At 39.3% G+C, this 27,494-nt stretch overlaps 1 protein-coding gene across 6 annotated transcripts in view; it reads right to left on the bottom strand.

Annotated features, from left to right (window-relative positions):
• Positions 1-27,494, bottom strand: part of LOC109471442 (prominin-1-A-like) — a 49,673-nt gene that overhangs the window by 9,568 nt on the left and 12,611 nt on the right. For 4 of the 6 annotated variants that reach the window (XM_019770755.1, XM_019770756.1, XM_019770758.1 and 1 more), the window contains exons 2-23: positions 16,147-16,205; positions 15,591-15,796; positions 14,735-14,855; positions 13,582-13,645; positions 12,602-12,691; positions 10,725-10,930; positions 9,977-10,118; positions 9,603-9,679; positions 9,138-9,217; positions 8,692-8,844; positions 7,565-7,691; positions 7,020-7,171; positions 6,413-6,525; positions 5,817-5,944; positions 5,307-5,396; positions 4,804-4,881; positions 4,301-4,354; positions 3,978-4,058; positions 3,459-3,527; positions 2,910-2,999; positions 2,397-2,512; positions 1,959-1,994 (exon numbers count right to left, since the gene is read on the bottom strand). In XM_019770755.1, the coding sequence (XP_019626314.1) occupies positions 1,959-1,994; positions 2,397-2,512; positions 2,910-2,999; positions 3,459-3,527; positions 3,978-4,058; positions 4,301-4,354; positions 4,804-4,881; positions 5,307-5,396; positions 5,817-5,944; positions 6,413-6,525; positions 7,020-7,171; positions 7,565-7,691; positions 8,692-8,844; positions 9,138-9,217; positions 9,603-9,679; positions 9,977-10,118; positions 10,725-10,930; positions 12,602-12,691; positions 13,582-13,645; positions 14,735-14,855; positions 15,591-15,796; positions 16,147-16,205 (2,332 nt within the window). Of the gene's footprint in view, positions 1-1,401; positions 1,449-1,958; positions 1,995-2,396; positions 2,513-2,909; positions 3,000-3,458; positions 3,528-3,977; positions 4,059-4,300; positions 4,355-4,803; positions 4,882-5,306; positions 5,397-5,816; positions 5,945-6,412; positions 6,526-7,019; positions 7,172-7,564; positions 7,692-8,691; positions 8,845-9,137; positions 9,218-9,602; positions 9,680-9,976; positions 10,119-10,724; positions 10,931-12,601; positions 12,692-13,581; positions 13,646-14,734; positions 14,856-15,073; positions 15,108-15,590; positions 15,797-16,146; positions 16,206-27,494 lie in introns of all 6 variants that reach the window. The other 2 variants (XM_019770757.1, XM_019770760.1) reach the window with 2 other exon arrangements.

Here is a 27,494-nt window from a genome sequence, read left to right as displayed (position 1 = left end):
TCCTTTTCTTTTGCTTTCAAGGCATGGTTGTGAGGAAAAGTACAGCTCAGCTGAATTCGGACATAGAGGGACAATCAATATATTTTGTTGTCTGAGCTCCTCAAAGCAAAACAAGGCAAACTAATGTCTAAATGGTTCCAGCCTGACTTAGCTGGTTGGAAGTTGCAGGAACAATCTGCCTTTGCAAAAGCTGTAACAAAATATTTCTCCGATAATTTCCTTTCGACCAAAAGCGACAGACAAAAAAGTGTTTCTTCAGGCAATGTTCCTTGCAGAAAAAAAAATCAGTTCTGAGTTTGGAGGATCAGGATAAGAAGAGATATTCAGTACCAACAGGTGGCATAAGGACAGTCTGGAGATGCTAATTCAATCCTAGAGAATTTTGTATACTTTCAGCCCGAGCCTTTAACTCGAAACAGCCGTTTTGCTGAATTTGTGACTCATTCTGGGATCAGGACTTGAAATACTAAAGGACTTGGTATATGCAGCTTAGTGCAGGTAATATTGGGGCTGTGCAGGTATTTCTACCGGAATCTAGCCTGCACTGGTCCATGTACTGGATTTATTTATCATATAGATGTATTTGGGCTTTTATTTGCTGCAGAATTATATTTTAATTACATAAGGATGCCGGACACCACTAGACAGCAATTGCTGAGTGATCAAAATCAAATTTGTGCGACCATTGACTTCATGATTGAAATATAATGCAGAAAATATGTTGAAGATCCCTGCTTTGGCCATAAAACTCATTGAGCGACCTGTTAAATTTTAGGTCGCTTATAAATCACGGCCTCTAGTGGATTAAGGGGGTGTTAAAGTGTGAGATGCATTTTGATGCAGTCAATGGTGAAAGTTCATAAGGTTGTGACACAGAGAGCCACATGTACCGTCCATGCATGAAGTGTACATGTACATGACAAAGAAGTAAATAAACATAAAAAAACATAAGGTAAACAGGTGCATGCAGGGGAAAAATAGGCTGGATGCCATCTTTTTAGCTTTAGTACAGTCTCTTGGTCACTGACTAGGCCTGCATGTATTCTTTCTCTCTGTCATTTGAATATTTGTTCAGAATCTGAACGGGCATGCTGATTGACAGGCAGTATATGGGGTCAACCAATCAGCAAAGGCGATTGGGCCACGGCACCTACGGGTAACACACGTAGCTGGTGTGTTACACCGAAGGGTGGTTATACTGGCTATATACAGATACATGATGCAACGGCTGAATTAGGTCATTATGTGACCAGACAGAAAGAATATTTGCAGGCCCAGTCTTTTTGGTATTGAAGCGACCGAGAGACCGCAGTACTAAAGCTAAAAAAGCTGGCGCCCAGGATAGGGGGGGGGGGATGGAAAAATGAACATAAAACAGAAAAAAAATCCACAAGTGCTTGCCTGGTCATAAGCCTGTTCTCTCAACCCGAGGGATAGAGACATTCAGACTGCAAGTATGAAAAAACGTGACAATTTCTATGTTAACGTGAATTATGTAAAAAAAAAAGAAAGAAAAAAATGTGTGAAATGTTAAATTTCCAGTGATGCAAAAAAGAAAGAAAAGAGTAGTTAGATTTTCCATGGTGGTGAGACAAAAAAAAATTGGGCAAAATGTAACTGCAACTTCAGTGCCATTAAAAAAAATAAATTCACATTGTTCAGAGATGTCAAAACCTTGATAATAATATGACAATAATAAAATCTTTGAATGTAGTCCTGTAGCTAATCTGCCACAGGGCAACACAGCTCTCAACAAAATGTATGCATTGAACAACCTACTTCTTTCCTTGCTACACATAAAAGCTTTAAGGAATACAGTACTGTATACAGTAACAGCTACATGTATTCTTATTCAAAAAATTACTTATAATCAAACATTAATAATCATTATAAATGAAGGTAACACAAGATGAGTAACTACATGTATGCTAAAGGTCAGTTACTAAACTGTCACTCACTTGGACATCGGCACATTTTCATAACGGTAGTCGTAGCTGTGGACAACACAAATGGTGAGTTGGTCAGTTTGGGGAGCAGGCGATGGAAAGGATATAGGACAAACTCATACGTAGACTAAGTATAAATCTAATGCTACATTCTATGTAACCATTCAGTTACCTGCACACAGCTAAAGGTCTACTGTGTTAGATACAGACATGTTGTTCTCATATATACTTACATGTATAACACCAACCACTACTAATGTTATTATAGGCATATCCAAAAACTTATCACACATGCAGAAAACAAACTTCTGGGGTAAAAAATTTAAGAGCTACCATTGAAATATATTTCTAAGTTTTGAAAAAAAGTACAGCTAAACTATTTCCGATATAAGCGATGTGCCGTGAGGCACTTTGTCCTGTATTATGTAGAAGTATAAGTATTTCACTCACTCATCATATCCTGTTTCATAGTCCATCCTCCTGTAGTGTTTGGCCAGCTTGACTCCGAAGATCATGGAGGGAACATAGAACAGCAGGCACCAGCCCAGACCAAACCAGAAACCGTTCTGCAGAAAAGGCATGAGAAAAAGTCAGGAGTAAAGAGACATTGCATGATCAATGTTTTAAACTGTAATGATTTTTTTAGACTTGATATTCTGAGGTTGAACATTCTAAAAGTTTAAGATATACAATGTAAGAACAGTCTACAAGTAAGCACTAAGGCCATGACTTTTACATGTATATGTATATGTCATGAAATGTGTGAATAAACCATTATACTACTGTACACTATTACGAAACAGCTACAATTTGCTTGGCTATGAGTCCAATTTCTTGTGTTGGAAATCGCAGTTCAAACTTGTTTCATAATCACTTCTACCACCACAGATGAACTTTTAAAATATATGCATTTGTATCCATCATTGTAAATAGAACTTGTGATACAACAACAACAAAACTTACGAAGGCATCCAGGAAGTATGAACAGAGCAGTAGTACGACAGACTGGTAGGCATCACTGACTGGTTTGCAGCCACCAAAATCCTCATTGAACTGGAAGGATGACCAGAGAGAAAGTTGAATCCACAGTCACAGGTATGAAAATCATTGATATGTACCATTCTAGCTGCAATAGTAGAATATCTTGTTCTACTGCTCGGATAGTCTGGCACCATCTCTGCAAAGTCTGCCTTGTCCCCCTGACGACCAATGTCGGTCATGGGACTAGGTAGGTAGATTGCCATAATAATCAAAACTAGTGTGCTATGCCGAGGGGCTGTTATACTGGCTATATATTAGATATAGAAAACATTTTCCTTTTAAGGCGGCAACTTAATACTTTAGGTGCATGAGAGTATAAGAGATACTAAACACACAGCACTACTAGTGGACTAGCCCCCTGTTGTAGAGATTGCACAATTGTGTGGCCCAAGGGTTACAAAATGGTAAGTCTATGCACCATAGGTGCAGGTAGAAACTTAAACTGTGAGGAAGTGATGCAAGAATCCCTACCCTGACCATGATCCAGTCAGCATACTGTTGTGCATATCCCAACAGTTGGTTTGCATACGTCTTGGCTTCCTGTAAACAATTCAAACAAACAAACAATGGTCAGATGAGTAAAGATACAGTCATGTAGCATGGAGTGTTTGAAAATGTTGCAGCTTACTTTTTATATTCAATCATTCAGATACATGTAGTTTTTTTCCTGAACTTATTTCTGAACTTCACCGCACTACAGGCCACTTTTACTACTACATGATACTTCAGATTAAGGTCATCTCTTCATCCAATACAAACGGCACTATGAATACCTTGAATTATAATTCCTCAAATCAATTTTATCTTCACAAGAATTTCTTTGAATTTGCAGTTATGGAAGCTCTCAGTTGAAAAAATTCTGTAGTACAGTTACTGTAGTAAATACAAAATATATACACCTATTCATGGTGTCAAGATTTCAAGGTACATATATAGGAGGTCACTGGGTTAATAAAACTATTGCAAACATTTTAAGTATTTGCCACTTACATCTTTGACAGCATCTCCACCCTGGGTCTGGAGGTAGGTTTCTGCATTTTGTGCTGATGCCAGAAGGGCGTCAATCGAAGTCTGTCAGAAACAAAATACTCAGTAAGTACTCAGAAGCCCATTGTAAAAACATACCACATTTTGATTTGAATGTAGAACCAATCAGTTAGTGTTTTCAAAGGTAGAAACATGTGAACTGTTAATCTTAAGTGACTAATGAACCTCTTCATTGATACCACATTTTATTATTAATAGGTATATACAAGCAAAGAAAAATATACAGTTGTAGACAATGATTCAATTTGGTATGAGTTTAAAATCACCTGGAGATCTGAAACTGTCCGTTTGAGTTGCTGGATGTTGGTCTTCAGTTTGTCCTGAAAAATGAAAGAAAAACACCAATTTATTAACTTGGAAAATATGTAACTATCACTCATTGATTGATTGATGGATGAATATCTGACTGTATCTGTATCTGTATAGCCGGTATAACCGCCTTTCGGCGTAACACACCAGCTTCGCAGGCACGCGGCGCGGCGGCAGCTGGCTATATTACACCGATCGACTTGTTACACCTAACCCTTGAACTTCTAGCTCTAGACATTGTTTAAAGCTATCTATTGACAGTGCCCCTACTATACTTGGTGACAGTGAGTTCCACTCTGCGATAGTTCTAGGAAAGAATGAATTCTTGAACACCTCAATCCTTGGTTGATAACTCTGGTACTTGAATGCATGGCTACTTCTTGTTCTCTTCTGGGCTGGTATTAGGTACTTAGTACTTAAAATAGATGAACAATGATAAAGAAGTTACATTTGTACTTACCACATCATCCAGAAGGGGCACCACCTTGGTGGTTTGTAGCTGGTCTATCCTGTCGGCATTGTTTCTGACTCCATTTATCTGAGGAAGGGACATAAAATGAACAAGGTACAAAATAATGCTGTGCTCCTGAGCGTCACAAATACGACATAATTTCAGTCATGGAGGTAGAAAACAGTGTCACGTGTACAGGTATGTGTAACATTGTATTGCAAATGATTGTAAACTATTTTACAACAGTAACTATTACAAAATTACTATCACAAAAGATAAATGGAATACATTAAATAAAAGTTAGTATATCAGGAGGACAGTAACTGTTTCGAACTGAATTTGGTTGGTGAATATGGAGCTACTGTCTGTTTTACTCAGGATGGATTTTGGTTGACAAATATGGAGAGCCAGCTGCCGCTGCACCATGTGCCTACAAAACTGGTGTGTTATGTTGAAGGGCAGACACACCACTACAGGTACAGATACAGACAGATACTGTCTGTTTTACTGACCACATTTGATCCCTCCTGGAAGTTGTCAGCGGCAGTTCTCAGGCCCTGGGCGTAAGTAGGCAGGTCCACCTGAGTCAGACCCTTGTTCACCTGTGAAAAGACATTGTCAAAATGTTCATACTAATATAGATAATATTGTGATAAAACTGTCTATCCTAAACTTAAAAAAATACAATTTCACCTGCACAAACCAGCAAAAAAAAATATGCAGGTGGCACAAAAAATGTTCTTTGAGTCCTGCACGATTTGATTTGATTTAATGAAATTGTAGGAAACAATACATGTGGGACACAGGCAGCTGCTGCTGGTGTTGTGTCCCACAAATAAAAACAAATACAGGACAATACTCATTTTCACTCGAGTTAAGTAAGGAAAGTTGTGTAAAGTGCCTTTCCCAAGGGTACAAGATCAGTGGCATGTCAGGGCTCGAACACTCACTACCCTTGTGCCACACAACCACACAACAATAAATGTGATAAAGCCCATAGAAAAGAAAAGTTGCTACTTTACCTCGGCTAAGTAAGCATCAAAGTCGATGTTGGACACTCCGCTGTCCCTGAAGTCAGTCATGCTGTCCCTGGTGTCCTGGTCAAGAACTTTGACCGTTGAGAAATCCACGTCCAGAGTATCCAGCTGGTCTGTGGACACAAACAAACAAACTTGAAACAACTTTTGGGTTCGGCATTTACTGTAAATATTGAGATATTTGCTATGTTTTTATTTCCTTGGTTTTCATGGTCTCTCTCCACCGCAAAGTCATGACACCGCAAATATGTGGTTTTGCGCTTCAGTCTTCTTTGGAATGCAAAATTGAAACACTCAAAAAACCTTACGGTAGCATTAAATATGCACGGAAATAAAAAATATTGTATTTAGAGCACTGAATATCTTACCTGTTAAATTTGACAACTTTAAAAATTTTAGTCAAAATACCACTTAGCAGACTTAGTGAATCTGAAATGAATTATGCTGGTACATGTATGTACAATGTCACAGTCATACATTACACTAAGAACAGCAAGGTTGAATGTCACCTAATAACACTAACAGTAATAGACTCTTTGATGCTACAGAATATTAACTTGTCTAGGTTTATGATGCCTCACCATCGATGTTGATGTTGTTGATCTGGTCCAGGAGGTCGGAGGTGTCGGTGCCTCCAAAACTGTACCTGTCCAGCTGAAGCACAGCCAGCAAGCCTTTGTTGTCTGAACAGTTCCTGCAGGCAAAACAAGTTGTTTTAAAAGTTTTGTTTATTTCCTCCACACTGAAAAAAGCTGACACTTGTAACAGCAATATCACAAAAATAGGTGTGTTTGTCCATTAACTCTCATTTTCAGGTAAAAAAACTTCCAAGTCTCCTTTTAGTCATGCCTTTTACCAGATGGTAAGGGCCCCAGGTCTTACACTTTTGTGGCAAAAGCGCAACCTACATCGGCTACATACAGCAGCAAGAAACAGCGCTTCAGTCAGAAGCCCTGAGCATCAAAACATAAGCAGGGCAGAGAAGTTATCTGTTGTGCAAAGAAAAACCCCTTATGTATCCTATGTTTTAATTGACAGGCGTGTAATGGTTAACCCCATTCCAAACCAGAGGCCTAAATAGACTTGGTGTACCATCAGGGAAAATGGATACAGGTGGCCAGAGGCTTGGAAAGGAAATCTTACAGCTTGTCTCACTGTCCTGTATGAATGTTTCAATTTCCTCCTTACCTGAGGATGTCCCCTGCCTTGAGAGGAATCTGGTCATCCTGCAGGAGCAACTGACCCAGGAGGTACTTGGGGCTGGGCGCCGGGGTTCCCGACTGGGTATCGTTGTTGTTGGAACTTAGCGGTGTTTTCAGGAAGTACGGCTTGTCAATGGTCTGTGAAAAGATTCAGAATGACATGCCAAAATTTAAATACTTTTGCAGTGGTATAAGTAAAACTCATGTAAACCTTATTCATTTGGCCTTGTCTCTAGATATCCATTAATATTTTCAAGTCATGCTTAATGATACAAATATTTTGACAAATATTTTAACAGTACACTCAACAAAACGAATTTGCTACTGTGGGGAGTTTTCGAGATGCACTCTGTCTCTTCAACAACCTGGTAAAGTCAGATCTCTGTCACGTGACGTCATGTACAGGCTTGAGGTAGTGACGCCCCCAGTCTGTTCAAGGTAAGGCACTGTACAAGGTACAAGGTACAAGCACCTAACTTTCATGAGATAATAAGAAAGAAAGGTGAATTGCATTCCTTGTCAACCACTTACCTCAGCAAAGATCTCCTGTGTCTCGAGCGGTCGGCACACGAAGCGCTCCATGGGCGACCCCACTAGGAAGAAAATGGTCACCAGCAGCATCAACAGCCAGCAGAACAGGAACGCAAACCCAACAGACCTGGGATTAAAAAAAAAAGTTGGCTTTGTGTGAGCACCACCTAGCAGATCACAAATCAACTGCACAGTAAGTTTCTTATGTCTGACTTATAGCTTGTACAATCATTTGCCTATAAACATCCTTGATGACAACTTGTGTGTGTGTGTTTTTTTGTTGCAAATCAAACTTTTCACAGTTTTCACAAATTTGAAAAATATAACCTCTCTGGAAAATAGATCATTTGAATTTCTGTGGAAGTGATTAAAATCAAACCTGCCCACATGGCTACCTTTCAAGCCAGCAACATGGCCATAACAACCACCAGTCTTGGAACTTTTTTTTCATAAGCACAAGCATGAAGCAACCTGCATAAGAGGGCCACCTGTCCAAGCAGACCAGTTTAGCTCTGTCCCCTGGTGGCCTTCTTGAGCAGGTTTGACTGTACTTACGACATGAGCAGGTTCCCTCCTGTGGTGGACCCACATGTGCGAGTGGTGGGGGTGTGGTCACTGTTGTAGCTGCAAAGGCCGAATATCAGACCCAGGATCCCCCCATACAGACCCACATAATTCTTATTATTACTTACGACATGAGCAGGTTTCCTCCAGTGGTTGATCCACATGTGCGAGTGGTGGGGGTGTGGTCGCTGTTGTAGCTGCACAGGCCGAATATCAGACCCAGGATCCCCCCATACAGACCCACATAATTTGGATTGCTGTGAAAGTTATTACTTACGACATGAGCAGGTTTCCACCGGTGGTGGACCCACATGTGCGTGTGGTGGGGGTGTGGTCGCTGTTGTAGCTGCACAGGCCGAATATCAGACCCAGGATCCCCCCATACAGACCCACATAATTCTTATTAATACTTACGACATGAGCAGGTTCCCTCCTGTGGTAGAGCCACATGTGCGTGTGGTGGGGGTGTGGTCGCTGTTGTAGCTACACAGGCTGAATATCAGACCCAGGATCCCCCCATACAGACCCACATAATTTGGATTGCTGTGAAAGTTATTACTTACGACATGAGCAGGTTTCCACCGGTGGTTGACCCACATGTGCGAGTGGTGGGGGTGTGGTCGCTGTTGTAGCTGCACAGGCCAAAGATCAGGCCCAGCAGGTTAAACACCACCACCAGCAGGACCAGACAACACAGACCCAAACCTGCGTACCACCTACGGGAGAAATACAACAAACAGGAAATATCTTAGCAACAGGAAAACAGACTTCAAACCTACATGTACACCAGAAATACAACACATGGGAAAAATCTCAGGAACAAGAAATTGGAGATTCATTCATTCGTTCGTTCATATATACACGGGAAAAACAAAGAAATAATGTCTCAACAAGAATCAGAGACTTGTAATCTGCGTACCACCTTTAGATTAAAGAGTATACATGTACAATGTATTCCATTAGAGAGTATACATGTGTACATGTACGTAGATCTTCTCAGAAATCTTACCTGTACATGTTATTTGGGACAACAAACTTCATCAGGTACTGAGTTGCAACATCCTGGTACACTTCTGTGTTGTTTGCAATCTGAGGAATAGAAAAATACAAAATTAATTCTTCTACATGCAAGACCATGTTTCTTGGCTTTGTCTATGGGCAAACATTTTGGAGGTTGTTTCACATTAGAAAAGGGTAGGAAGCGTAAGGAAAAGGATGAACAGACAATATTGTATTTGTCCAAAAATAATTTCATCAGGTTGGTGTAACATTGAAGTTTTCTTTGGAAAAGCAACACTCCAGTCAGAAACTGAGGAAGATGTCTGACAAGCATCAAAACTTAAGAAAGTAAGAGACTTTACTGGTTGTGTTCAAGAAAACTTGAATATTGAATATTCTATATGCTTCTTCAAAACTGACTAATTTTGAACTGATTTGTAACATGTTTTTTCAGTACTGTATGTTGTGGCCTTACCACTTTCACTTGTCCATCCAGGCTGGCTGACAGGTTGGCGAACACGTCCTTATTGTCTGCCAGTAGCTTCTTCACATCTGTAAACAACAGGAGATCAGTTATACTTGGATACTTGCAATGGATACTTTATTTTTCCATTAGCCTGATACACATTTGTCTACAAAGCTATTCTTTCTGGAGAGATTTTAAAAGAGATGAAAACACATGACAGATAAAATAAAATAAAAACTTTATGATGCCGACCTTATATATGTACAGTATCACTTTTGGACTTTTTAAAAACAACCAAGCAAACAAACAAACAAACCAAACACCATGTTTACCCTAACGACATCATATTTTTTCCAGAAAAAGATCTTAGTGGATGAAAATACCTGCTACGACGTCGGTTGAGTAGTTCTGGACTCTGTTGGGGATCCCCTCGAATGCGCTGTTCGCCATGTCAGCGATTGCTGGGATGTCGTATGAAGACAGCAGGGTGTTGACCGCATCAAGCTCTGTGTTCACATCGGTCAGCTGAGGATGGAAGCACAAAAGATGTTCACGACTTAATGCCAGCTGGCTTTATTAAATAAAATTAGCAAAGGTGCTAAACCAGAGTCAGTAAGAGTGAGTGAATTATATTATGTTACATGCAGATATTGGTACATGCTAAATTTCTATACAAGCTTAAGTTCTTGGTTAACAAAAGAAACAGAATAAGAATGTTAATATACAGTCTGTTGTATGTCCTGCCATTGTACTCTTGCACATGTGCACTTTGCTACTTCGCCCCTAGGGGGCACTGAGTCAATACACTTACTCTGTTGTAGTATGTGGACATCTCATTCAATCACTGGGGTTAGAGCATTATTATGTTACTGATTGATATAAACTACTTGTACATGTAGATCAACTATACATCAATGCTGAAATGTTCAATCTGAAACAGAGTACTCCCTGCACTGAAGTCTCATGATACGTTAAGTTGTACATTGTAATAAGATATACAGTTGCTTGAGTAACTACTTTTGTGTATGATTTTGGAAAGGGTCAGACGTTATGTTACTGATTGATATTAACTACATGCACGCTTACATCAATGCTGAAATGTAAAGGTACAATTTGACGTAGAGTACTCACTGCGCTGAAGTCTCCCCCAGGGCTGAGCTGGTTGACCTCGTTCCTCAGGTTGACGCAGACAGAGTCGGTCGGGTCGCAGAAGTTGAGGGTGTTGTTAAGGGTGGTTCTCTGGTCGGCGAGGGCGGAGTTCAGGTCCTGCGCGCCGGTCTGCAGCTGGCCCAGAGCTCTCTGCACCTCCAGGAGCGCCATCTTTGTAGGCTCCACGGCTGGGGGGAGGGGAGAGGGAAAGGAAAATTATTCTTCAGAGAAGCCAAGTGACAAGTCTCACTGGGTCAGTCTACTGAGGAAAGCCAGAGGGACTGGTAGAAAGCTGGTGTGTTACACCAAAGGGCGGTCATATTGGCTATACAGATAAAGAAAGCTCTAGCCATCACTTAACAGAGACGGTGGACAATATAAACTCCCTGGCACAATTGCTGATCCCTGATCAATTGCTGACATCACATATCCGTAAAGTCATATCCGTAAAGTTTGAATAAGGTCACGTGTCTGTAACTGTAATTTTGAAGTGATTGGTCATTAATCATCATGATGAAGGCAACAGTGGTCATTTAAAATTTGATCTCTGTGTAGTCTTTGCGTTGGAATAAAGTTCAACATCTTAGGCCAAGGAAAAAAAATGTTGTGTTTCCTGTTTCGGTCCTGAAAAAATTAGGGTCGGTAGGTAGGGATTATCTTATTTTATTTTTTATTTTTATTTTTTTTAGACTTTGCTGATTGCTGTGTTTATTTAAGTAGAACAAGTTGAAAAATCAATTGTGCAATATTATATTTCAGGGGTCTCCAACTTTGCGCCCTACGCAGCGCGCAGGAGAAGCTGTTGCATTTCAATACGTACCATTCTGAAATGCAGTTTGTAGCCTTCTCCTGCAACTTGAGTTGAAAATCTGTCTAACTTAAGAGATAGAAAATCAAGCCCAATTAAGTACAAATATTTCAACATAATAATTGGTTGGTATGGTACATTGTCTAGTCTGGTCAAAGTTAGTGGATTCAGAAGAAGAAAAACTTCTGAAGGAAAAAACGCCTGAAGAAAAAAAATTTTGAAGAAAAAAACTTTCGAAGAAGAAAAACTTTTGAAGAAAAAAAAACTTTTGAGGAAAAAACTTCTGACGAAAAAAACTTCCGAAGAAAAAAAATCTGAAGAAAAAAATATTATTCAGCGCAAAATTTTGATTGGTTTCTATCCCAATGTTTTCCTAAAAATCGATAATGTGATTGTATCAATTTTAAACGCCCTAAAATTAGCTAAATCGGCGCAATTTACGATGATTGCGCAATACGCGTGCCCTATGACCTTTGACTTTACGGGTCACGCAGCTCTAAATGCAGGCGCCCTCCCCACCTCGGCCGTCCGATTTGCCGGCAAATTTCTACTTTTTTAAAGGGTTTCGGGACCTAAAAACTAACACCAGAGGGAAAATAAACCACATACGTTATTTTTATGGTAAAAATCGCTAAAATGGACCAGGCATTTTTTCTGCCGCGTTGCCGATTTTTGAGATTCAGGACTTGCGGCCACCATGTGCTTTACGTCGATAGCGAATTTTCTACGGTTTCGTAAACGTATCGGCTTTTTTGTTAAACTTATTTTCGGGGTCGAGGGCTTTGTTTTACAAACAAATCAGACAATAAGCGTTGTTTACACGGCTTCAAAACGCTAGCGGGGCGCCCGATGTTCCACCAATGACAGCGATTCTCTCGGTAGCGTCGTGCAAATGTTTTGGTTCAGCAATATGCAGGGGTCCACACAAAAATAAGTCTAGGGTCGGCGGTTTTTTTAGGGTCGGTCGGGAAACAGGAAACACAACATTTATTTTCCTAGGCCTTAGTATGATTACTACCAACACAGATGAACTTCATAATAGAAAACTTACTGTTGATCATGTCCACCAGTTGATTGACCGCCGTCCCCACTTCTGGCCTCAGGCGCTCACGGACGGCCACTCCCAGGGTCTGGTCAATATCTGCACATTCAATAACAGTGTGGTCAGTTTTATATGGTAGTTAAACATGAGCAGCGTAATTTGTACTTGTCCATAAAACTGGCAGTGTAAAATTTAATGTTGCTATAGGCTCCTGTGCCCTATAGTTATTTAACAGTTGGTAATGAAATAGGTTCATTGATTGTCACTGTTTGTGTAAAGGAAAATCCAGCAAAAGTTTCTTCATTTAAAATGTTACTTACATCCCAGGTTGACAATAGTCAGACTCTTGAGTAATAACCTCCATTAACATTTATCAGCTATGTATTTGACAGTATCCACCACATTGAAAAACAGTAGTATGTTTAAGAGATCTAAAACCCCCAGGTATGCACAGACAGTTTACATATGCAGTAGTGCATTATACTGGGAGATGATGCTTTAGAGATCTCTTTAAGACATACATGTATTTTTCTCGTTAAAACTAAATGAACTTACAGGGCTGTATATCACGGGTCACACATTTGAATGCACAACAGATTAGGGTGGTGACAAGGCGTTTAGAAAGTTTGCTTTTCCTATTGCCTAAACACTTCCAATGGCTCATGACTTGTTTTCATTGATGCACAAATTGTCAGTGATTAGCTTTGGTGTAAACAGAGCCTATTGTACGCCGCGCCACGTGAGATGTCTGGCAAAGTTGCTCCCCCTTTGAAACCCTTGGAGGGTGAAATTTGTTGACTTAAGGTCTCTTCCTGAAGCTTTGAATACAACTTCTAAGAACTACAGTACCTTTTTGGTAATGTCCTATCATACCAAATAGTATTTTGGACCCACAAACTAAATTGTAAGCTAATATGACATCCAATATGACACAAATTCTCAAGGTTTGTGTGTCAATTGAGTTCAGTGACCTTCTACTGTATACTTACTGTCCAGGTCATAGTTGACTGCCCCTGACATGGTGTCATACTGGTCCACAATGTAGTCCAATTGCTGCAAAAACAAAGCGAAAGGTGAAAAGGTTTTTTTTTAAACCAAAACACTAATGAATTCTGATTGTCTGTGTAACAGTGCTCTAGCCAGGCAGAATTTCTTTCCATCATCTCAATCTTGTTTGACATATTATACATTGCATCAAAATGTGCCAAAAGTTTCACCTTCACAAATGAAATGCATTTTGAAGGCCAAATTTTGTTAAGCTTAGTTTTAATGACATCACTTTCCATATCTCTTTATGCCAATTTTTGCAAAATATTTGTCCTTCTTTAAAAGCGGCAAATAACAGAAAGTTACATGTATGCTGGCTAGAACACTGCTGTGTAATATATATCAATGACATTTAACACTCATGAGAGGTAACTTACATGTATAACCAAACTGAAACTACTTGACAATGAACATTTTGTAAAGTGTTAAAAATATATCAGTGTCAGATAGCAGGGATTTTCTAGAGTCAAGATTACGTCAGCAAACGTTCTGCTAGTCTTACAGTTAGACAATGGCTCCTCTGTCATCAGACACTGTGAGGACAGAGGTGCTGGTCTGTTTGGCTGACTTGTTAAACTCCTGGGACAGACCTTAAACAACTGTCCTCAAGCAGAAAGCAGCTCACTTTGTCTCTAATCGTGCATGAGAATTCCTTGCTAACACAGAATGTCTGCAGGCTGCTGATAACCAGGTGAAGGAAGGATTAAGATGCCCAAATGTGGGCCTATTTTGTAAATAAGAAATGGCGTTACAGGTCCAACTCAAAAATGAAATCCATGTTTTGAGGAAAACTTTTTTATAGCTTACTTCATTCTGAAATAATAAATCATACAGTCATAAAATTAGATATCATATAGTGCCTCTTTGAGCAATTTCTTTCCGAAAATTCAATGTAGGTAGAAGAATACGAATTAGAGAAAAATTACACAATGCATATTAAGTATTTAATGACTTCTTCAGTTCATCATAACATTTTCCACTAACCAAAGTACAAAATTGAATGTTTTCTGTACGTTGCAAATATCTAAAAGCTGGAATTACGTAGAACTTAAAAAGATAGCAAATTAGTCTTACGACATCACACTATACACTTACAGTTTTGGTATTGTTGAAGTATTTCCTGACGTTCTGGAAGGTCCCGGAGATGGTGGTGTTGGCCTGGGTCACAGACGTGCTCAGGGCATCATTACACAGGAACGCAAACACCATGCCCACTCTGGGGGGAGAGACGGGACATGTTATTACAAAATGTACCTTTATGTAGGTGTAGAATGTAGTTGCAATTGTATGTAGCAAGTTGGCAGAATGTACTGCTTCTGTTTGTTGAGCAACGTTGTACCAGAATATTGCATGTTGCAGACAATATCTTTTCATGTCATGAAAGTTCATCTGTGTTGGTAATTATAGGTTTAAATGTAAATCTTCTGTTTCAACATCGTTACACAGGAACGCAAACACCATACCAACTCTGGGGGGAGAGACAGGACATGTTAGCATCTTTGCGTAGGTGTATGTAGCATATAGGTAGAACGTTATGCGTTGAGCCTGGATTTTTCAGTTTTCTTTGGATGTTTGGTTGATGTTGCAACATTTTTGTCTTGCCTGTTGCTGACAGTATAGTTTCATGGAAACCAGCCATTGTGAAGTAACACAGCCAAAATGATTTTTATTGAATTACAATTACTACGTATTTAAGTTGAAGTCCTTCAAGAACCACATCATGCATATGGCACTAGAGTATTGGGCTCTGATGTACATAGCCTCTTTCACCCCTCTTGTTTACAAGGTACCTTTGACCCAGTATTCAAGATACACTTCTGAGAAGCCACGTGACGAGTGTCTACTGACTGTTGGGTCAAAGGCTCTACATTTTGTAGGTGAGAACAATCTTTTGTGTTCCAACAAAACTTTTAACTCCAAACGAGTAAAAAATTATAAATAATAAACTCACGCAATCAGTATGGTGACCACGAAGAGGAAGACCTCGAAGACCCTCCTCTTGCAGACCATGCTGTCCCTGACCGTCTGCTGCATCTTCCCTCCACAGTTCCCGCAGCAGCGGCAGCAGCAGAAGCACAGCCCCACGATCGGCATGATCACGATGAACAGGATCCCGATGGCTGCACAGATGGCCCAGCCAAGGCTGTACAGCACAACCTGCAGACATGATAAAAGATAAAGCTGATGCCACTACACCACAGGGACACGATAGAATTAAATATTTTGGCTTTTCATGAATTTACTGGAACAACCAAGGAGACTGTATGGCACACTAGTAAATTAGTTTGGACTAGAACAGAAACTGTGCAGGGTTGGAGGGTTGCTTAAAATCATCAGCTTCCTGAATTCCCAATTGAACTCTGTCTTGACAAATGTGCAGATAAACCCAAATCTATGTAGATAAGGACTGTTGGCAATCTTATATTATTCTTATTATTATTCAATTACTGATTTGATCCTTGGCATAGTTTTGTAAAAGAAATATATTGATGCAACTGACAACTCACTTTGGTTGGTTCCTTGTAGATCTCCTGTGCTCTGCCCTGCATTGCCAGCTCGATCCATTCTGAATAGAAGAGAAGCAAAAATGATTAATGAAGTAAACACCTTAATAAAGTAAGTCACATTTGATTGTACCCTACATGTATGTTTAGGTACTTTCTTGCATCAACCTATAAATACACTGTGATACAGTACACTTAGGCCACACCAATTTAATTTCTTGGTTAACGGATTTTTCTAGCAAAATAATGGAGCGGGCGGGCGAAAAAAAAATAACAATAAAAACAGGTCTAGGCATCCTATTATGGCCCAAAATGGTATGATAGGAGCCATGAAGTCAACACACCAGGCTGGTTCAAAATTTAAACAATGAATTTTGAACTTTCAATGATACTACTGCATTGAAAGATGGAATAACTGTAACAACTAGGATGAAAAGGACTGTTTTCAACTGTTCTGGGCAAAATATGTCAGCATTTTGCAGTTGATTCTGAATTTTTATTTTTATTTGCAAATAAGAAAAAAAATGAAGCGAGCGAATCCGTTAACCAAGAAATTAAATTGGTTTGGCCTTATGTAGTCAAATAAACCACCTTTTGGGTGGATGAGTTGTAGGGGCTGGGCATTAACCCTTTATTGTCTCCCTCCATCCCCCTGCACTACGCATGAGCTGTCCCTTATCCACCAGGATCTAGGCCCTGATGCATGCTACCTGTCGAGTGAATGCCATTGCCATCCGTCACTCCATACTGCAAAGTTTTAAACTTCGGGGTGGAGCATTAACCCTTTTTTGTCTCCCTCCTACCCCTGTACTACACATGAAGCATCCCTTATCCAGCAGGATCTAGGCTCTGATGCATGCTACCTGTCGAGTGAATGCCATCGCCATCCGTCACTCCAAGTTTCCAATCCAATTCTATTTCACAGGTAGCAACGTCGGCGTAAATCAACCGCACTCTTTACCTCGTTTTGCACCGTCGCGCTTCTCGTAATAAGACCTTGAATCTGACACTGAGATTCGTCAGAACCAATATGTGTTGACTCTGCAATTTTCACTCTGATGGGGTGGCAGGGCAGTTTGAAAAATTTAGGTGCATAATTATATTTATTCAGGTTTGCAACTGTTTTACTGTGTGTTAACCTTCTTAGACTGCTGCAGTATACATTTGTATTGTAGTTTATATACATTGTAATATAAGAGACTAAACATATCACAGCAAAGTGTATTTTATTCTTGTGCTACAGTACAGTAAGTACATTTGTACTGAAACAAATTTCTTGTATCTTGTACCAATGTATCAACTTTAGTTCCCTTTAGTTTTCCTATTTGATTATCGCGCTTCTGGTAAGACCTTGAAAATGACACTGGAATTCATCAGCACCAATATGTGTTGACTCTGCAATTTTCACAAAATTTTATGTGCAGTTTGAAAAGTTTAGGTGCATAATTATATTTAGTAGGTTTGCAACTGTTTTACTGTGTGTTAACCTAGGTGGCCGCAGCATACATTTGTACAGGTGTTTATATATTATAAGAGACCAAACATATCACAGCAAATTGTGTTTTATTCTTGTGCTATAGCACTAGTAGAGTACTGTACTGAAACAAATTTTTTATATCAACTTTAGTCCCCTTTAGTTTTCCTATTTGATTATCGCGCTTCTCGTAAGACCTTGAAAATGACACTGAAGAGTCATCAGCACCAATATGTGTTGACTCTGCAATTTCACTCTGATGGGGCCGCGTGAAAAATGCCCCCATAACGGGGTGAAAATATCAAATTACGACTCTGATTCACTCAGTAGGTACTGAGCCATCATCTATCCTTCAAGCTTCTAAAAAAACAGTTGTATCGGCACTTTATAAGTTTGTGAAAATTTGTAGAATCCCTATTTACAGCATATAGCGGTAGATGCCTTTGATGTATTCCAATTTTAACTTATATATGTTTTTTTTTTACTGCCTAATTTCATACGCTACCTAGTGATTGCCTTTCCACAACCTCTGGTCCGACGTTCCTTTGGCTACCAAAATTAACTGCATCGATCGTAAAACCTGAGGCCCTTTCATTGTCTCCGAGGGTCAGCTATATGAACCCAATGGGAGAACCGCTACGGCATTGTTTGATGAAGCACGGAGGCAGCATTTCAACTTTACACCAAAGAAAAAAGAAAGCTTTTAAAACTAATCTCCAAGGAGATCTTTTTGTGGCTGCAAGACAGTATGAAATTGGCGAGACAGTATGAAATACGCAAGGCAATATCCATTTGCCGCCTGAAAAAAAGAAAGCCTGACATATAAAAATGCCTAAAAAAAAAAACTAGCATGTCTAGATCACGAAGTATCCAAACCGGACGTCCTGCTGCAGTACCTAGGAAAGCTGCCAGGGTACCCAAAATCTAATAATTTCTAGGTCTCATAAAGACCTACCCACCTACTAAGTTTGATCCCAATCTATCCACTGCTTCTCAAGTTATCTCGCTAAACCACACACAAACACTATACTGAAAAGATAACCTTCTTAGCGAAGGTAATAAGACCAAGCGTTAACTTCTGTTTGGAAGAGTAGTTGTAAACTGAGCATATGGAAAAAACAAATGGCCGCCGACGCCGTTATGCCATCTGGGGACCTTTTTATGGTAATGGCTGGACCAAGGCCGTCGATATTGATCCATCTGTAAAGAATTATTATCGAACGGGTCACGGATATGAAATTCACGGCAGGATTTTCGCAGCTTTATGGCCCGCTCGCTGATCCTGCTCTCCGACTGGGAAATTTTGATTTTCCTCCGTGCGACCATCGAGAATGATAAAATCAATATGGCGGCAGTTTTAGACAGATTTTGTTGGATTTGGGTGGCTACGCAAACTTGGACTTCAGAGGACGAAATTTCGAGAATAGAAGAATAGACAAACACTGAATAACTTAATAAGATTTACTTCAAAAACTTTTTGTAAATATGAATAATTTATATTCAAGATTACTGTAAGGTTAAAAGTGCAGACATCAGACATATAATAAGTCTGTAAGCTACTAGTATAATGTTACATACAGTGTTGTTATTTTTTAGCCAAAGCCTTACAATATGATTACAATGTAGACCTTTTGACAAAATAATCCATAATAACCTGTATATAATTTCAAATCTTGATAAACTACATTATTCTCATTGAGGTGCAAGATCATGTTCAAAATCTTAATAAAAAGCATTCCAACAATATCAAAACAACAACAACATGTCCTCACGTTCCCCTTGGAAACAACCATTTCAAAAGCTTAATAAAAACCATTCAAACAAAATTTAAACGACTAGGACATGTCCCCATTTTCCCCTTGGAAACAACCTTCAAATGGGCAGGGTGGCAGCCGGCCATTCCAGCGGATATATGGACATCTTACCGCCGTGTTAGCTGGTCCAGCCATTTGCAGTAATGGGCAGAAATGGTGTCCTAACAGTTTGCCTCCATGAGGAGTCCATTAGTTTGTGCAGAAACATCACCGTTCATTAGTGTGTATGTCCACAAACCAGACTCTCAACATGTTGGCTGCACATTTAATTGGGGGAGGTTGTCAAGTAAAAACAGACCGTTGAAGCCAAATTTGTACGGCAATACAACTACCTTTCATTACAACTCCACTTCGTATATATATATAGACATATATATCATCAAAGTACACCAATCTGCTCTTAAACATATGGTCTCTCAACATGTTGGCTGCACATTGGAGGAGGTTAACGTTGTCAAGTAAATTTAAAGCAGTATTGAAGCCAAATTTGTACCCGATACAACTACCTCTCTTCATAATTCAGCTTCAAATACATGTACGCCTTGTACAGGGCCAATATGAGATGCCGTTTAGCGGTCTTATTAATATTTACTATTCTAGCCATCTTTTCGTTGCTAACTGGGATCCTAAGTACTTCATCAGATGGTTTGAGTGATTTGGAGTTAATTCTAGACCCCCTTTCCACTAGCCAGCATCTCACTAGAGATACAGTACTGTATACATTTTGTACTATGGAATTTTGCAACTGGAAAAATTTATGTGGCAAGTTTTTAGTCAGCTGAATATCATTCTTCTATATCATCAGGGTGCATCTGCTCTTTTAACTATGATAAAGCTGAACAATCCTGAGAGTTTGATTCTTCTCCATCAGTCTAATGGATCTCAATAATCCCTGGGATTAACTTTCGCAGCTACAATCCAACACACGCTGGTTATCTTGTCAGCTGAATACCAATACACTGCAAAATTCTCATACATGTAGGATATTATAAAACTACAATTAGAAATCTATGTGTACATGTATAGACTCTTTTAAGCATGGGTCGAAATACTTTTTTTTAAAAGAGGTGCACTGAAATTTGGGAGCACAGGAAAAGATTTTGGGTGCATTTTTGGGTGTCAGAGTCTCAGACTCCAAAATGTAAAATTTTACAAACCTTTTAACTGCCTCTCCTCTGAGCTTGAATGTGAAAATTTTGACAAGGTTTTATTATTTTTCACACTTAAATTTATGCTAGTGTACAAAAGTAACTTTACATGACCTAGCACATGTACACACAAATACATGTATCTAGGTGAACAGCACTATACTGGTAGTAAAAAATCAGATGCACAGCTCTTATTTTGGTTACCCAGTATTTTTTTAACCCTTCCCTTGTTGCCTACATGTAACCCTAGGAACTTGATGCAGTCATAATCACATATCACATGATTTTCATCATTGGATTTTCAGATGAGGCTATGGCAAAGCGAACCATCTATAAGCAGCTTCGACAACTTCTCCGTCACAAGACAGTTTATTGCCTTCCACAATTTACAACTATCTAGGTGAACAGCATCAGTAGTCAAAAAAAACATGAACAGCTCTTTTTTTGGGTACCCAGTATTTTTTTTTATAACATGATCATATATCGCATGATTTTCATCATTGTATTTTGAGATGAGGCTATCAAAAGTATCCTGGAGCAGACCATCTATAAGCAGCTTTGACAATTTTCCCGGCACAAGACGGTTTAATTGTCTTCCACAATTTGCAACTGTCCCTAAGTGGAAGAACGCCCTCAATTTTCCGTCGTAAACCTGTCGGATGACGCAGATGACGATGACCTTACCTGACACCATAAGAAAGGCGTAATATCCACGGACCGTGTTACGAAGAATGGCCTGTAGTAACCTACATTGGCAAGTAATTCATTCCTCAGTCCTAACTGCCAATATGGCAAGTTTTCAAGGCCAGACAAAATCACCTTCCCGATATTGGAAGGCTGACAACTAGTTCAATGGCCAAATGGACTTCCCGGGTACTCTGTCACCAGTGTTCTAGCCAGGATTTTTTCATAGCATAGGGGTCAGGTACAGAAGACACTTTCGTGGCACAAATCATTGAGCTAGAAAATTTTGAAACTCATAACCCCCCGAGACACTATTTTCTTGTTTAATGTAGAACAGATTTTGCTATAGCTTCATTCTAAAGTTACATTTTCATTTTTTGCAAGATGTATGAAGGTTCTCCCTCCCAAAACACCCCTATGCTGGTTGAAACTTAGCATAGGGGTCAAAATTACAGCATACTGGGGTCAAAATTATTAGCATAGGGGTCAAAATTATAGCATAGGGGCCCCTGTGCTAAAAAGGCCTGGCTAGAACACTGTCTTTTCTTCATAAGTTTATAGTAAACAGGTAAATTCCTCACTGTGAGTACTGTATTCTCATGAGCATTTGCGCAAGTTTTATGTATGTACACACAATGTATGATACTAGTATACCCATAAAAACTATATTTTGTAGGTACTTAATCTTCAGAATATATGTGACTCAATTTCTATGACCATCATTTAGATGGAAATATGATAAGAATTTTGATGTTTGTATGATATCAACAGAGAATCAACACAGAGGCAATACACAATAATTATAACCTTCAACCAGCCATACAAAAATCTTTGTATATTTTGCTATATACACAATCGACACAGCTGTTGCAATGTGTGTAACCTGTGGGTCTGGGGGCATACATTCAGATAAATATCTATTCATCTGGTTATGATACAATCTAGTAAATGAACCATTTGAACTCGAGAACACTCTAAATCTTTCATGGCCTGACACTGTGTATTAACGTTACCTTAGATCAGAAGAAAATGGGAGGAAAAAAACAACCATCATGTGAAAGCAACAACCTTGTTTGTGGAAAGGTTACTGCGTTCGGAATCTCATAAATATTGCAGACTGCGATGTGGGTTTGGTCATGGAAGAACTAGGCTGACGCTTTGCAGAGCTCATGATTAGAGGGGCGCTATTTGGAGATGGAAATTTTCTGTTCTACTTATCTATACATGATCATAATTTAATGTACATGTATTTTCTTATAAATCTTTAGGGTAATTACTATTAAATGACAATGTACAGTACATGTTGGTTTGGGCATATAAGGACATAATGTATAATGTAATTTCATAAAATTAATGCTTATTAAATTAAGAATATGTGTATTGCTCTCTTGCGATTTCAAAAGGACAAAAATATCTTTAAAAGGCATAGGGAATGCTGACCATCAACGTATACAAAATGAAAATACAGAACCAAAACATCAACATACATTGTAAATTTAAGTAGCCTCTATCCTAGACCTCCCTCCCTTAAAAATTTCATTTCTAGTCTATTTCCAAACCTCCATAATTATCTAATTCCCAGTAGACACAGTTACAGAATATGTGAACCATGTGACTGTCTGCATAACTGCATACATAAACATTAGACCTTAATATTTGTGGCCAGATGTTATATCAAGATACATGTGATATAGACCATATCTTTCTGTGACACAGACTGTGTGACATTCTGACAATTTTAAAAATCCTATCTACGTCAGTTGGAAAGGTCATCAGTTATCGTCTAGGCAAACAGACAGCCTTGAATTTAACCCTGTGTTGGGAGAGTGTTGTGGAGTGCTATACAGTATTTGAATGCATAATAAAATACATGTACTGTAATTAACATGACTTTACTCGACATAGTACATTGCGCAAACATTATAATAATTTGCAACACATATTTATGCAATGTAGGTAGAGTCCCCTAAGTAAAATTAGTAACATTTTAACATTCATTGGACATATTTGACAGCCTTCAATTTTAACATTAAATGTCATCACAAAAACATCAAACTTCAAACAACAAACTATCTTATCTCTGTGTACAAATATTCCACAAAACTGTGTGGGTTGACAGTGGGTGGAGTAGTCTGGTAAACCCGACTGCAATTTCCCAAATTGTTTCCCAAAGATTCACAAGTGAATGATTGTCTCCTGTGGTGACACTAGTGAGTGTCTTGTGACCCTGAGTCACCCTTCCCCCTCCCACACCTGGTTTCCTCAAGGTCACAACATGTTTGACCTTCAAATGTCAGGAAAACAACAATTAAGTCTTGCCCATGAGTAAATGCCTTCCAGTAAGCATTCAGAGTTTACATGTATCTTTTGTGTGCAAATTGTGTATGGCACAAATTCCAGTAATTTGAAGAATTGCTAACTTTGTTTGATAAACTTAATGACATGAACTGCTAATGTTATATACATTATACCAAAGTAATGAGGGGTATAGAAACATCTTAGTCCCTCTGAGACTTTTTAATAGAATAACCTTTACACTGTATTGCTTTGATAACGTACATTGTATATTTGGTTAGCAAACTGTTCTGACCTCTACCCCCAAAGTGTTGATTCGCCTCTCCAAGCATTGAGCCCAGGTAAACAAACACTTGCAGGGAAGCTGTCAGAGCTAAACATCCATCAGGTAAGATTACCCCTACTCCAGCTTAGTTCCAGCTGGGATTGGAGACTCAAGGATGCCCCTGTGGGTACTGAGAAGGCTGTTCCACTTGCTTGAGGGGGTCCACTTTTCTTTTTCAAGTTTTTTTAAGGAAAGATGACAAGGTTGGGCTATGAGAGACTGACTGAAGAAAATCTGAAGATGTGTGGAGATGAAAAATATACTAATTTGTACAGCAAGTTTGGCAAGAAAAACTGATTCATGGCATGCACGTCCCAACCTTGCTAACATCATTTCATTCGATCCAGCAGACAATTTTTCTTGAGCATCGTGATATTTCACCAGCTGTCAGCCTACATGCATTTCAGATTGAGCAAGATTGACTAGAAAAATTGTACTGGGTACTATTTATACGTTCCCTTGACATTCGTGATATGTTCCAACCTTGCTAATAACCATTTCCATCCAGCAGACAATTTTTCTTGTGCATCATGATATTGTAAGCCTACATGCATATCAGAGTGAACATGGTTGACTAGAAAAAATTGGAGCATTTTTATGTTCCCCTGATGATTCGCGATACGTTCCAACCTTGCTAACATCATTTCGATCCATCAGACAATTTTTCTTGTGTATCCTGATATTTCACCAGGCCGTCACCGTGCATGCATGTCGGATCGAGCAAGAAAAATCCCTAAATTGTTCCGGGGTACCATTTTTACGTTCCCTTGACATTTGTGATATGTCCCAACCTTGCTAACATCGTTTCGATCCAGCAGACAATTTTTCTTGTGCATCATGATAATTCATCAGGCCCTCAGCCTATTATGCATGTCAGAGTGAGCAGGGTTGACTAGAAAAATAAGTGGGTACCATTTTACATTCCCTTGACATTTGTTCTACGTTCCAACCTTGCTAACATCATTTCGATCCAGCAGACAATTTTTCTTGTGTATCCTGATATTTCATCAGGCCAGCACAGTGCACGCATGTCAGAGTGAGCAAGAAAAATCCCAAAATTGTTCCGAGGGGCCATTTTTACGTTCCCTTGACATTCGTTATACGTCCCAACCTTGCTAACATCATTTTGATCCAGCAGACAATTTTTCTTGTGCATCCTGATATTTCATCAGGCCGTCAGCCTGCATGCATATAAGAGTGAGAAATCGTTGAGTAAAAAAAATTGTACCTGGTACCATTTTTAAGTTCCCTTGACAGTCATGATACGTGCCAACCTTGCTAACATTGTTTGGATCCAACAGACAATTTTTCTTCTGCATCAAATTCGTGATATTTCATCAGGCTATCACCTTGCATGCAAGTCAGAGTGAGCAAGGTTGACTAGAAAAAATTCCAAAATTTTTACATTCCCTTCACATTTGTGGTATGCTCCAACCTTGCTAACATGATTTCGATCCAGCAGACAATTTTTCTTTTGCATCCTGATATTTCATCAGGCTGTCACCCTGCATCCAAGTCAGATCGAGCAGGGTTGAAAAAATTCCTAAATTGTTCCGGGGTACCAGTACCATTTTTACGTTCCCCTGACATTCGCGATACGTTCCAACCTTGCTAACATCATTTTGATCCATCAGACAATTTTTCTTGTGCATCCTGATACTTTCATCAGGCCGTCACAGTGCATGCATGTCTGAGTGAGAAATCGTCTGTCGCCAGAAATCAAATTTGTCTCTCTGAAGGCAGCTGGGACAAACTTCCATTAGAATCCAGGCTTGAATTTCACACAGGGGCTGTATGTATAAAAAGGTCAACCCAGTTGGTTCTTACATGTAAGTCCTCGGAGGCGGTGATTAAAAAGGCCACCTGTAGGCTGAATGTCACAGGCAGTACCACAAAGATCACATAACAGGATTTTTCTCCACACTATTTAGTGTTCATTTCCCTCCAAATTTGAAGAAATTAAGAGAAAACTTGCTGTACATCTTTTTCATACGTTTCATAAAAGCGCATAAAATACAATTTTTTCGCCTTTAGACTGGGAACGGTTAGCCCATCGCGAATGTTTTTCTACCCCGAAACACTTAAAGTGCTGGCGTTTCTAGTCTAAAGTGAGCCTTAGTCTCTCGGAAGGCAGCTAGGAGGAACTTCCATTAGAATGTAGACTTGAATTTCTATAAAAAGGTCAACCCAGTTGGTTCTTACATGTAAGTCCTCCGAGGCGGTGATTAAAAAGGCCACCTGTAGGCTGAATGTCACAGGCAGTACCACAAAGATCACATAACAGGCTTTTTCTCCACACAGACAATTAATGTAGCATCCCACATTCAGCTCCAGAATTTGAAGAAATTAAGCAGAAGCAAGTAGAGAAAACTTTTCCATACGTTTCCTAAAGTAAAAGCGCATAAAATACCATTTTTTCGCCTCTAGACTGGGAACGGTTAGCCCATCGGAAATGTTTTTAAAGTTTAAGCGTTTCTAGTCTAAAGTGAGTTTCTGGTCTGAAGGCAGCTAGGAGGAACTTCCATTAGAATCCAGGCTTGAATTTCACGCAGGGGCTGTATGTATGAAAAGGTCAACCCAGTTGGTTCTTACATGTAAGTCCTCAGAGGCTGTGATTAAAAAGGCCACCTGTAGGCTGAATGTCACAGGCAGTACCACAAAGATCACATAACAGGCTTTTTCTCCACACAGATAATTAATGTAGCATCCCACATTCAGCTCCAGAATTTGAAGAAATTAAGCAGAAGCAAGTGGAGAAAACTTGCTGTGTATTTTTTTTTTTTTCAACCTTTATTTAACCTTGAAATGTACAGTACATGTTGGTATCAGTACAACTCTTCGGCCTAAGCCGTTTTTCAAGAGGTCAAGGGGAGGTAGGTCAGGGGTCTTTGCAAATTCTTCAGTTCAGTTACAATCAATAGTAGAATTACAATATAAATATATACAAAGTGTACAAAATACAAACACTATCTCGGTATCTCAGTATCAAACATCCAAGTATCTTTTTCATACGTTTCATAAAAGCGCATAAAATACCATTTTTTCGCCTTTAGAGTGGGAACGGTTAGCCCATCGGAAATGTTTTTCTACCCCGAAACCCTTAAAGTTTAAGCATTTCTAGTCTAAACTGAGCCTTAGTCTCTCTGAAGGCAGCTAGGAGGAACTTCCATTAGAATGTAGACTTGAATTTCTATAAAAAGATCAACCCAGTTGGTTCTTACATGTAAGTCCTCGGAGGCGGTGATTAAAAAGGCCACCTGTAGGCTGAATGTCACAGGCAGCACCACAAAGGGCAGCCTCTAAAATAGAATGTGTGTCTTTATAGAGTTTCTGGTTGTTGTCAGGCGGAAAATTGTGGAGTCTGTAGTTCGTATCAAGTATCTCTTTGGGTCATGAAAGGGGTCAAGAAGAAAGAAGAGCACTACATCAGTACATGTAGTACATGTAGCTAGATATACAATGTAAATATTTCATACTCTAAATAGAGGTTCAGAGAGTTTCTGGTTGCTGTCGGCCGGAGGTCATAGTAATCAGAAATCTCTTTGGGTCATGAACATGGTCAAGAAGAAAGAAGAGTACTAGTATATGTAGCTATATATATATATATATAT

This window comes from Branchiostoma belcheri, unplaced genomic scaffold (genome assembly GCF_001625305.1).
Source record: "Branchiostoma belcheri isolate BF01 breed outbred unplaced genomic scaffold, Haploidv18h27 scaffold25, whole genome shotgun sequence".
NCBI classification, from domain to species: Eukaryota; Metazoa; Chordata; class Leptocardii; order Amphioxiformes; family Branchiostomatidae; genus Branchiostoma; species Branchiostoma belcheri.
The sequence above is the reverse complement of the archived record's forward strand: the minus strand, read 5'-3'. Positions and strand labels throughout refer to the sequence as shown.